The sequence below is a fragment of the Otolemur garnettii genome, unplaced genomic scaffold, assembly GCF_000181295.1.
Source record: "Otolemur garnettii isolate 467f Iridium unplaced genomic scaffold, OtoGar3 scaffold00007, whole genome shotgun sequence".
NCBI classification, from domain to species: domain Eukaryota; kingdom Metazoa; phylum Chordata; class Mammalia; order Primates; family Galagidae; genus Otolemur; species Otolemur garnettii.
The window spans coordinates 11,232,505-11,245,140 of NW_003852402.1; the positions used below are offsets into that span (position 1 = coordinate 11,232,505).

The 12,636-nt window shown below is 50.9% G+C and overlaps 1 protein-coding gene across 1 annotated transcript in view; it reads left to right on the forward strand.

The window, feature by feature from the left end:
- Positions 1 to 9,860, forward strand: part of TXN2 (thioredoxin 2) — a 16,775-nt gene extending 6,915 nt beyond the window's left edge. Inside the window, exons 4-5 of the mRNA XM_003783253.3 lie at positions 8,971 to 9,091; positions 9,552 to 9,860. Of these exons, the coding sequence (XP_003783301.1) occupies positions 8,971 to 9,084 (114 nt within the window). The 3' untranslated portion in view covers positions 9,085 to 9,091; positions 9,552 to 9,860. The remainder of the gene's footprint in view (positions 1 to 8,970; positions 9,092 to 9,551) is intronic.
- The last annotated feature ends 2,776 nt before the right edge of the window (positions 9,861 to 12,636 follow it).

The window sequence follows — 12,636 nt, forward strand, 5'->3', positions numbered from 1 at the left end:
AAAAAAAAATTAAAGCAGGGGTCAGCAAGCTTTCTCTAGAGGGCCAGTTGGTAAATATTTGAGGCATTGTGGAACAGTGGTCTCTGCTACCACCCTTCTGCTGTCCTTGTGGTAGAAGTAGTCATAACAGTATGCAACTGAATGAGCGAAGCTATTTCCATAAAGCTTTATTTACAAAAACAGGCAGCAGGCCTGTTTAGTAGTCTGTGGGCCATTGTCTACTAACCCGTTTTAGATAAAAAGTGCTCTGAAGAGGGCGGCACCTGTGGCTCAAAGGGGTAGGGCGCCGGTCCCATATGCTGGAGATGGCAGGTTCAAACCCAGCCCTGGCCAAAAAACTGCAAAAAGAAAAAGTGCTCTGGAGAAAAATAGAGGGGATTTGAGTACTGAGCATGGTGGATACGGAAAGTTTTTTTTGTAAGGGAGGGTCTCTTTGGAGAAGCTGACATTTGAACAAAGACCTGCAGGAATGGGGAGTGGGGCATGCAAGTCTTTGGAAGAGCCATAGCCTGAGGTCAGATGGGCCTGGGTGGCCCACAGACCAGTGGGCCTGGAGGTATCTGGGATGTGGGGCACCTTCTGGACTGTGGAGACCTGTGCAGCTGAAAAGGGGGATGGGTCCATTGTGGCTGGGTGGCCAGAGTGAAAGGTCAAGCCAGGAGTGGAAGGACAGACAGCTGGGAAAATCAACTGTGACCAAATTGGGAGGAATCTCTAGATAGCCATGCTAAGGGCAACATAGAGCCAAGGTCACTGGTTTATGGGCCAGATCTGGCTCACAGACACATGTGGTCTGGCCCACAAAGTATTTTAAAGAAATAAGGGAACCCGGTGCTAATATTTAGAACTCAGAAGATTTCATGCAAAAATCCAGATTTCTGGTTTTCATGAGCTTTCACCTCTCCCTCCTCCTTCCTCTGGGTAACAAGTAACTGAAAAGAAGAGGTTTCTTTCATCTTAGAGTTTAGAAGTCCAGGCTTAACTCACTTGACCAGCTCAGATGGAGGTGCCTGTCCTTTAACCAGTCTCCCGTGGCAGAAAATGGGTGGGGGTGAGAACAAGCTGGCTGCCCCTTGAGCTGTTTGGGGAGGGGGCATGATTAAGGAAAGATCAAGCTCCCTCACCAGAAGCAGAGGAAATGGATCCTCTGATGCCTACTGCAGATGGTACTAGAGTGGGCCATGTTTGGGACTTGGTGACCAGGTGTTTACAGGGGCTTAGCAGGAGAGGTGAGTCGCTATTTTTTAAAAAAACCCTTCCACCGATTGCTGAGTCAAGGGGGCGTTTGGCCATTTGGATCCTCCCAGATTTCCCTTCCCTTTCTGTCCCTCCCACTGGGGCCTGCAGGATATAATCTTTAGGCTGGAGTTTCTAGGGCCTCCCATAGGGCTGTCTCAGGCCTCCTGGCCCTACCCAACACACAGTTTCAGTCTCGGCCAATGTAACTTTTCAGCAGACACCGCTAAGGACCAGTCATGTGCCAGGGACCCTGGGAACTTGTGCAAAAGCAAAGATGACCCGGTTCTCGCCAGCATAGGTCTTATGAGGTTGGTGGAAGTGCTGAGAACTGTCCCCAACTATATTCTGGGGAGCCTGTTGTGGGGGTGGGCACTGATGTCCTGTTGGGGAGCCTGGGAAGTGAGAGGACTCCTCTTGTGGGGTCTTCTCTCCCTCTGTCCACTGTCCAGCTGCTATTCTGGTCACAAAGAAAGGCCTCAAGGCTGCTGGGCCCATATCACCTGGTCTTGGCTTCCTTATTTTACCAAACCCCAGACTGACGTGGGCCTGTGGGCCAAATCTGGTCACTGCTGGACCCAGGAAGCACCAACCAGTTACTCCCTGGCCCCCTCCACCCACTTGGTTCCTGACCTCTCCCACACCCATTCTTTCTGAAGATACTCTGAGGGAGACGTTCTGCTGAGAGATCTTTAGGACCCCCCAGCATGGCTTCCTTCAGCACCTCAAGTCCTTTTCCAAACATTGGATGAACTTGTTGGAAAACACCATTAAATCATATTCAGGGCATTAGGCCCTTCTCCCCAAGCTCTCCTGACACTGTCTCATCCTAGCACTCATCCTCAGGTCATTCTCCCGCCTCAGGCCAGTTCCTCCCCTTGAACCACTTCATATTTTTAACAAATGACCCTAGCACTTCAGCATCCCACAAGGGAGAGGGAAGTAAATGTCCCTTGGGGTCTTGGGGATTTAGTACACCACCTCCTCACCCTCCAAGTCCTCAGACTCTGGAGGTGTATCTATTTTTTTTTTTTTTTTTTTGAGACAGTCTCAAGCTGTTGCCCTTGGGTAGAGTGCCGTGATGCCATAGCTCACAGCAACCTCTAATTCTTGGGCTCAAGTTATCCTCTTGCCCCAGTTGTTTCTATTTTAGTAGAGACAGGGATCTCAGCCTCCCAGAGTGCTAGAATCACAGGCATAAGCCACCTTGCCAGACCAGAGATGGTATCTTTTTATTTTTTCATCTTAACAGAAGAAGTGAGTACCTTTTAAGAAGTATTCAAAATAAGGGCGGCGCCTGTGGCTCAAAGGAGTAAGACACCAGCCCCATATGCAGGAGGTGGTGGGTTCAAACCCAGTCCTGGCCAAAAACTGAAAGAAAAAAAAATTATACAAACTACACTCAAGTGACAGAGGGAAAGTCACCTGTAGTCTGACATCCAGATACCACCACAGTTGCCCTTTGGGGTAACTTATTTGAGTTTGAGTATCTTTCCTTTCTAATGTAGAACATGCTTTTCAAACATGATTATGACCTAAGATGTTGACATAAAGCTCTCGCTAAATACATCCAGAAACGGTACAAGATCCTGGTTTCTAACAAGCTCCCAGGTGTTGCCAAGCCTGGGAGTCCTGGGTAAACATGCAGAAGTTCTTTTTTAGGCCAGGCGCTGTGGCTCACACCTGTAATCCTAGCACTCTGATTGGCCAAGGCCAGTGGATTGCCTGAACTCACGGTTCAAGACCAGCCTGAGTCAGAGCGAGATCTTGTCTCTAAAAATAGCCAGGTGTGGTGGGTACCTATAGTCCCAGCTACTTGGAAGGCTGAGGCAAGAGGATCACTGGAACTCGGAGGCTCAGCCCAAGCATTTGAGGTTGTTGTGAGCTATGATGCCACGGTATTCTACTGAAGGTGACAAAGTAAAACTCTACCTCAAAAAATTAAAAAAAAAAGTTCTGGGTGGCGCCTGTGGCTCAAAGGAGTAGGGCACCAGCCCCATATGCCAGAATTGGAGGGTTCAAACCCAGCCCTGGCCAAAAACTGCAATCTTTTGAGACAGGGTCTGACCCAGACTCGAGTGTTGTGGTACAATCATAGTTCACTGCAACCTCAAACTTCTGGCCTTGGCCTCCCAATGTGCTAGGATTTCAGGCATGAGCCACCACACTCGGCCCCTGGTAGAGTGCTGTGGCGTCACAGCTCACGGCAATCTCAACTCTTGGGCTTAAGCAATCCTCTTGCCTCAGCCTCTCAAGTAGCTGAGACTACAGATACCTGCCACAACACCCGACTATTTTTAGAGTCGAGGTCTCACTCTGGCTCAGGCTGGTCTTGAACCCATGAGCTCAGGCAATCCACCCGCCTCGGCTTCCCAGAGTGTTAGCATTATGGGCGTGAGCCATGGCACCCAGCCCTAGAAGCAGAAGTTCTGAAAGCTCTTTGCTTACCTAGAGGGGAGGGCCTACTCTATTATTTTACTTTATTTTTTATTATGAATATGCTAAAGTATTTTTTCAAAAGAGTTACCCCAAAGGGCAATTGTGATGGTGTTTGGATGGCTTTATTTTATTTTATTTTATTTTTAAAAACTTGGTCCCAGGCAGCACCTGTGGCTCAGTGAGTAGGGCGCCGGCCCCGGACAAACTGCAACAAAAAATAGCTGGGTGTCGTGGTGGGTGCCTGTAGTCCCAGCTACTCGGGAGGTTGAGGCAAGGGAATCACCTAAGCCCAGGAGTTGGAGGTTGCTGTGAGCTGTGATGCCACAGCACTCTACCAAGGGCAATAAAGTGAGACTCTGTCTCTAAAAAAAAACTGGGTAGTCAAGGTGAGTAGCACACTCAGGCTGCTCTTTTAAGTTCCCAGTCTCACCTACTGTTCTCTTCATGGGCTGCTCATCAGTGACAAGGTGGACTGTCACTACAGCATCACACAGGGCAGTCTCCCAGCCTCACTTCCCTGCACTCCACCAGTCCATCTCTCCTTCCTCTCACTCCCCTTGAACTCTTGGCAACCACTGATCTTTTCTTTTTTTTTAAGAGACACAGCCTCATTTAATCGCCCTTGGTAGAATGCCATGGCGTCACATAGCTCACCTTACCTCCAACTCCTGGGCTTAGGTGATTCTCTTGCCTCAGCCTCCTGAGTAGCTAGGACCACCAGTGCCCGCTACTTTTTTTGTTGCAGTTTGGCCAGGGCCAGGTTTGAACCCGCCACCGTCAGTATATGGGGCTGGCACCCTACCCACTGAGCCACAGGCGCCACCCCACTGATCTTTTCTATAATTTTTTTTTTTTTTTTTTTTTTTTTGGTGAGACAGTCTCACTCTGTCACCCTAGGTAGAGTGCCGTGGCATTATAGCTTACGGGAACCTCAAGCTCTTAGCCTTGAGTGATCTCTTGCCTCAGTCGCCTGAGTAGCTAGGCCTACAGAGTCTTGCCACAACACCCAGCTAGTTTTCCTATTTCTGTTTTTAGTAGAGACAGGGTCTCCATCTTGCTCAGGCTGGTCTCAGACTTGTGAATTCCAGCAGTCTACCACCTCAGCCTCCCAGAGTGGGGGACAATTACAGGCATTAGCCACCATGCCCATCCTAAAGATTTTTGTTAGACAGAGTCTTACTTTGTGTTGCTCTCCGTAGAGTGCTACGGCATCATAGCTCACAGTAACCTCAAACTCTTGGGCTCAAGTGATTCTCTTGCTGTAGCCTCCCAAGTAGCTGGCACTACAAGGCCCGGCTATTTTTAGAGATGGGATCTTGCTCTTACTCAGGCAATCCACCCACCTCGGCCTCCCAGAGTGTTGAGATTATAGGCATGAGCCACCACACGTGGCCCCTAGATGTTATTTTTTTTTTTTTTTTTTTGCAGTTTTTAGCAGGGGCCAAGTTTGAACCTGCCACCTCCTGTATATGGGGCTAGCGCGCTACTCCTTGAGCCACAGGCACTGCCCCTAGATGTTATTTTTTTAAGGCAGTTTTAGGTTCACAGCAAAATTGAGAGGAAGGTATAAAGGTTTGTCATAGCCCCTCTGACCCCACACATTAATAGCCTTCCCTATTCTCAACATATCCCCTACTTTAACATCTACATTGATAGTCCTTATCACCATGGGTTACATTAGGGGTTACTCTTGCTAGTGTATGTCCTGTGGGTTTGGACAAATGTTTGAGAACGTGTATCCGCCGTTACCACATCATGTGGACTAGTTTCATCACCCTGGAAATCCTCTGCTCTGCCTGTTCATTCCTCCCTCTGACTCCTGGCAGCTGCTAATCTAAGTACTATTTCCTTTTCCGTTGGATTTGATCTTTTCAATAATAGATTTTCCTAAAGGCTTGGACAAAACATCTGGCAGGTCTCCTTTAAAGCATAGAGGCCTTTTAGTGTTTTCCCACGTGCTCACCCTGCTGGATCTCCGTGTATATCTCCAGCTCTTTGCTCTGGTCAGCAGCTCAGCACAGTTTGCTGTCATGGATGGGGAGGCAAACACCTTGTTCAAAATCCCAATTCCACCACTTGACTTACTCTGGCTTGGAGTGCGGCGGGGTAGGGCAGGGTTTTGAGACAGAGTCTCACTTTGTCACCCTCAGAGTGCTGTGGCATCACAGCTTACAGCAACCTTAAGCTCTTGGGCTCAAGCAATTCTCTTGCCTCCCAAGTAGCTGGAACTACAGGTGCCTGCCACAACGCTCAGCTGTGCTCTGTCATCTTAAAAAAGTCACTCAGCCTTTGAGCCTCAGTCTTCTGATTTCTAAAGCAGTTCTCTCGAGAGGCAGTAACTTGTCAAATAGCACACGTTAACAAATAGATGAAATCAGGGTGAGACTGGAGAAGACCCGGCAGGGCTATTGAGCTCAGTGGCATGGTGGGCAGGCTGTGAGTAGCAGGATGACACTGCACACTTCTGCCCTGAGTCTTCGGGGTCTTCAGCCACAGACAGGAGGCTCCAGGTGGCTTCAGGGCACAGGAGGACAGACAGCACATCTTAGCATGTCTTTTCTGCAGCCCCCAGGTTTCCTCAGTCCTGCCAGAATTGAGAAAGATGCTGAATTCTTGAGCCATCACTGCCTGTCTCACATTCAAATCTGTATTCCAAAAGAATGTGCCAGCAACCTGTGCACGTCCATTTAAGGCAATGTTCACAAGATCCTGATTCCTGAGCCAGACTCAGGAGCAGCAAAGCCACACTTCCTTTGGGATGTGAGGGGAGTGGTCACAGACCAGGCATCCCTGCAGTGTCCTCGGAAACCCAGCTTCCTGCATGCCCTTGGCATATAGTGTGTATGTGTGTGTAAGTTCAGACTTCAGAAAACCCCTTTGATTGGTAATGACTAGATCTCACTTGGCATAAAATATATCTGCAGTGTGTCTGCTGTATACCTGACTCCATCAGAGTCCGCGAGTGTATGAGGAAGTAGGGAGGTTTACACAAGTGAGATCATGACCCACCTTTATCTGGGGCTCTTTTTTTTTTTTTTTGAGACAGCCTCAAGCTGTTGCCCCAGGTAGAGTGCTGTGGCATCATAGCTCACAGTAACCTTGAACTCCTGGGCTTAAGCGATTCTCCTGTCTCTGCCTCCCAAGTAGCTGGGACAATGCCTGGCTAATTTTGGTTGCACCTGACATTGTTGTTTGGCAGACCCAGGCTGGATTCGAACCCACCAGCTCTGGTATATGTGGCTGGTGCCTTAGCCGCTTGAGACAGGCGCTGAGCCTCATCTGGGGTTCTTGAAGAAAACTAAGTCCACTCCCCAGGCCACCTCAGTGAGCTTAGAGTCTTTCTTAGAAGACTCATGGGAAAAGTTAGCCTACTTCTTATGTGGTGTCAGAAATCATTTATTTTAGTTAAGGAAACGACAGGATGATGTTCCCTAAATGTGAGGTTGGAAACCGACATCTGAGCTCTGCTCAACTTGAGGTTGCTTTGAGGCGCCCAGCTGCCTCCTCAGACCACTAGAGGGTGCAGGAGGACACTCATGAGGGCCCTGGTGGCTTCAGGAGAATCAAGGAGCAAATCCTGCTACCTCGATAGAGGGTGAGCCACGTGCTGAACCCTTGGCGCTTTGTGCCACCACCCATGCTGGAGTCTGTGACCAGAACAGGAGCCAGGAGGAGGGAGTGAGGGAACAAGTACATGTGGGGTCCAATGCCTGATGGTCTAGTAGGCACATCCCTTCTGGGCAGTGTGTCACTGGCCGCCCATGTCAACTTCGGGTCAGTCCTTGAAAGGGCCTGAGGCACTGCAAGGGTAACCAACATCCTGCTGTGTTTGTTCCCAGAGTGTCCACAGGGAGACAGGGGAGTGGGGTGCAGTCAGTGAGTGAGGGCTGTGAAGTAGGCAGGGCTGACTTGTTTTTTTCTACTCTAACACACAGAGTTTTTGAACATTGTAAATTGTAACTGTGGTATATGTGAAGACCTGGTATTCTGTGTAAACCACTATTGTTACTTTGTACTTAAATCTCGTGTGTTTTATCTTGTTTTGTGTGTGTGTGTGTGTGTGGTTTATTTTTGAGACAGCTTCAAGCTGTCACCCTGGGTAGAGTGTTGTGGCATCATGGCTTACAGCAACCTCCAACTCCTAGGCTTAAGTGATTCTCTTGCCTCAGCCTCCCAAGTAGCTGGGACTAGAGGCGCCTGCCACAACACCCAGCAGTTTTTGGTTCCAACCGTCATTGTTGTTTGGCAGGCCCGGACTGGATTCGAACCCGCCAGTTCCGGTGTATGTGGCTGGTGCCTTAGCCGCTTGAGCCTATCTCGTTCTGTTTATACTGCTTTCTCTAATGCCCATGAATGCCAGGTAGCAGAGCCCTCGCCATGCCAGTGCAAGCATGGCCTTGTCTGCATTCCGAGTAATCTATCCAGGTCCCTGAGGGAGCCCAGTAAATGTTTCATAGACCGAGAGTGCTCTTTCCCATCTGCCTCTGACCCCTTAATAGAAACGTCAGCTTATACACAACTGAGCCCTCCTCCCACACTGTCCAGGGCACAGGCTAGTATGGCTCTTGCAGCCCCCATTTGTTGAGTATCCACTGTGTACCAGCACATTGCCAGCTTTTCACACCGAGTGCCAGGTGCGGTGCTGAGTCTTCCCTTGTGTGAGCTCATTCAGCCCTTACACCCTGTCTTGCTGCTGAGAACCCCGAGACTAAAGAGTGAAGAAGTGGCTTACCTCAGGCCACCTGGTAGATAGGGGCCAGAACTCCCAAGCACTCAGTTTATTCTTGAATCTTTAACCCTCATTCAAAACCCTCAAAGTAGGCATTGTCCCCATTTTAAGGAAGAGGATACTCAGGCTCAGGAAGGTAGGTATGACCTGGCCAAGCACCCTGGCTAGTGAGTGCAAAGGCCAGATTGGGGCTCTCCCCCATCAATGTCTCAGGGGGGCTGGTCTACCCTTCGGCTCCTCCCCCAGCCTTGGCCTGCAGCTGCATGGGTTATTTTCATCTCTCCTGTCATTCCAGCCAAACCACCGAGCCAGTGAGTCAGTCTTGCAGTTGAGGGGGGAGGGTACTACCAAGAGCCCTCAGTGGAAGAAGTTTCTCTAGCGGGTGGGCCTTCAGGCCTTGCCATGCCCTGGCACCACGGGAAGGGCCACTTTCCTTTGGCCCCGCCCATGGGTTTGGGCAGTGACTGCCCTGGATAAGCTAGCAGCCTTCCCCCAGAGGTTTGGGAATGGCCCTTGAGGAGAGTTTATCTCCAAGTGACTTGGATTCCCTTGTCCCCTTCATCCAGGTGTCAGCAGTACCCACCGTGCTAGCCATTAAGAACGGGGATGTGGTGGACAAGTTTGTGGGCATCAAGGATGAGGACCAGCTGGAAGCCTTCCTGAAGAAGCTGATTGGCTGACAAGCAGGGAAGAGTCCGGACTGCCTGGGACCCCCATGGTCCCCGGGAGGGATCCCCATAGAACTCACAGCCTTTCCGTGCTGGCCCTTCCTGCCACCTCCCTCTGTCTGGCCCCTGTGGCCTGTGCTTTGGAGACCAGCCTCCAAACACAGGAGCCACACGTGTTTTAGAGCCGGCTGACTGCCAGGGTGACTGTCAGAGGAATGGTGCTGCTGCTGGCCTGGGGACAGCGCCTTCCCACCCACCTGATCTTGTCTCCTCCTTCCAGGGCTTATTTCGGTTCTCTAGGATGCTTGGGGAGAGCCCAGGGCCAGCCCACAGTGTTCCTGGTCACACAGCAACACCTTGGTCCCTCTTGATGTGAACCGTCTGCCTCCTAATGTCTTTCTTTCCTGCTGCAGTTTTGTAAAAAGAAAAAAGAAACCAGAACAAGTGAGAGTAATATATAATTCTCTCATTTTTTGTAGGTCTGTAATAAAGAACTTTATGTGATCCCTTCTACCTCCTGCTGTGAAGAACTGGCCTGCCCCCCCCATCCCACACTAAAATCCCAGTAGCTGCCCCCCACCCCCAAGAGCCACCTCCTCCTTTCCTCCCAGGCCTGAGGGCAAAGGACAAGCATTGGGCTGGGATAGCCCTGGAGATCCTTGATTCTGGAAGGCTCAAGACACCACCTTCCCTCACGTTAGCTGGCCCTTTGATCCTTGAAGCAGGAGGCTTAACTGTGAACAAATCAGATCAATAAAGGTACAGGGGTTTCTACTGTTGACAACTTGTGACCCTTTTCCAGGAGGCTCAATCATTGTCCCTGTTTTCTCCTCTGCCCCTCCACCACCTTCTTCCCTTTACCAGCCATCTTGTTAGTAACTTGTCAGTGACAGCATCTGTTCTGGGGACACTGTCATATATATGGTTCTTGTGCCCCTCATAAGGCAAAGGCTGTTGCCTCCATTACCCAGATGAAGGCACTGAACCTGGCAGGATACAGAACTAGGGTTTCTGCCCAGATGAGGTTCTTCCAGAGCCTGGACTCTTACCGGTAATCCCCCAGGCCTCCTCCACTGACTGGCTCCTGTGGGGCTCAGACTGTCCATGCTGTATGTGCTGCAGGAACTCCTGGGCCTCAGGACCAAACTACCTTCCCTGCTCCCCAGCTCCACTTGTCCATGAAATAGTTTGCCAGGAGAACCTGGCTTGCCAGCCAAGAAAACCTTCCCTCTGCCTCCCAGGGCCCAGCTGCCATTTTGGCTCAGGTCTTTGGGTAAAGTGCCAGCTTCCTGCAAGTCTCAGGGGAGACTTGAGTTAGCTCATAATTAGGGGCCTGTGGCCTCTGGAAGACCACAGGCTCAGGATCTGTCATAGGCACCTACAGACAAACTAGCAACTGGTATTAGTGAAGAAGGAAGTTCGTGTATGTTCTGTGAAGGCCAAGAATGTAAGGTGACAACAGCCACTGGTTGTGAGCACCAGGCTGTGTTCTGAGTGTCTTACCTCCAACTCCCACAGGGAGGTCCCACCTGAGACCCTCTCAGAAAGGTTAAGGAGCTTGTCCTGAGGTCAGGACCCAGTTAGTGGCCAGGCTGGGATTCAAGGCCAGCAGCCTGGCCCCCTCCTAAGCACCACCCTCACCACCTGCTGTCATCTGATAAGTGGTGTGGATGATCTTAATCATGCAAGCCAATGAGGCAGGTAGAGCAGGTTACATCAGCTCATTTTACACAAGAGGAGCCATTGGAGGTTGCATAACTTCTGCAGCGACACCAGTGAGTAAGGGGGGCAGGACAAAGCAGGCACCTGCCCCCAAGCCTGGCCCTTTTTACCCTGCCTGACTGCCACTCCTTAAAAGGCTCCATTTGCCAAGCACTTCTTAGACACATTACCTCATTTAATTCCACTGTTGTGAGGCAGCTATTATTTCCGTATTGCATATAAGTAAAGAAACTGGTCCAGAGAAGTTGACTTGCCCAGGGTCATGTCTAAAAAGTGACGATGCCAAATTTGAACCTAGTGGGGGTCTGACCTCTCTGCCCTGGGTGAGCATGGAAAAAAGATAGCCAAGGCCATCAGCACTGCCCCAGCTCCCTCTCCTTAAAAGGTGTGCTGTCCAGGTGAGGCTGCAGCGGCTGTCCCAGATTGGCAGTTCCTGCCCATGAGGCTGTCTGTGGCTGTGAGCATAGAATCCTCTTGGTGATCCTGTTTGACCCATTCCATGGTGCTGATTTCACTGGGATGCTGCTGGCTGTGTGTCGTTACCTCCCTCCCCAATCGTGTGTGCCACGATGGACTCCAGGGCTGTAGAAGGGGGTGGCAGATAACTACCAAAATCCTTTACCCACAGGGTTGGGAAGCCTACGAAAGGGGGCTAGGCTAACTCAGGCCCCCTGAGCCCCAAGACTTGAATATGGCGTCAGATGTTTATTCTGTTAGCTTCTGAGTGTATCCTTTGGCTTGTAGAGAGGAGGCAGGGATGGAAGCTCAGGTCTGCTGGGATGGCTCCAGGGCTTCCCTCTCCTGTGACCCTCACCTTTCCCCTGCTAGGCAGCAGCTCGCAGAGGAGACTGAATGAAAGGGATAGCAATGGGCAGGAATGGCTCCAGCAAAGAGTGTTAGCATGTCTTGGAAGCGTTAGGAATGAGTGTGTGGTGGTCACTAACTCCAGTCCCTCTGAAAGGTACAGAACAGAAGGGAAACCAGCTCCGCCTTCCAGGTTTATGCCCCAAAGTCACCAGAGCAAGGAGTGCAGGTCACTCCTGAGCTGATGTCAGGACAGCTTGAAGGGACCTCAGGTTATCTATGAGGCCCCTCATGAAGGCATAGGGAGGCAGGCATCCCCAGGTCACAGGACCTTGGTCTACCAAGGGCCCTGGCTGCAGCCAGCCCTAACGTGAAAATGAAGCTTGGTGTCTTCTTCCCTTGGGTTCAGAAAGGAATGAGAAGGGCAGACCCCAGACAGGACCTGTCAGGTCAAGAGGATGTTGACCGTGTTACCACCACTGCCCTTCCCAGCAGTCCCTGCCCCTATGAGGAGACCAGGGCCAGCTCGGCCCCCACCCCAGTCGCCTGGGGAAAGCTGCTGCGGAAATTGAAAGTAGTTTTGGCCAGGCTGCGGAAATCCCAAATGTGTGGGCCCTGGGCTAGGAAGGGCCCAGAAAACAATGTTGGGGCCATATCCACAGAAGGCAGGATGCTGTGCAACAAGGCTTCCAGGCATGCTGCCCGGTTCCTCTCCACTGCCTGGAACACCCGCTGCAGGTGTGACCCTGACCCCTGGCCCCTGGCCCCAGGGCTGGGGTCTGCTCTGAGGGAAGTCTGGGCTGCTAGCTGCTGTAAGGAGCCTCACCCCTCCAGCCACCTCCTGGCAGCACTTTGGAGTCTGGGAGCCACCAGCAGCCACTCCATAGTGATGTGAAGTAGTTCAGGAAGAATCAGATCAGGGTTCAGTTCCTGCCTTTGCCACCTACTATTTGTGTAACCATGGGCAAGCTGCTTCACCGTTCTGAGGCTGTTTTCCCAACAGTAAAACAGGGCTGATAAGGATGGCAGCACTTAGCA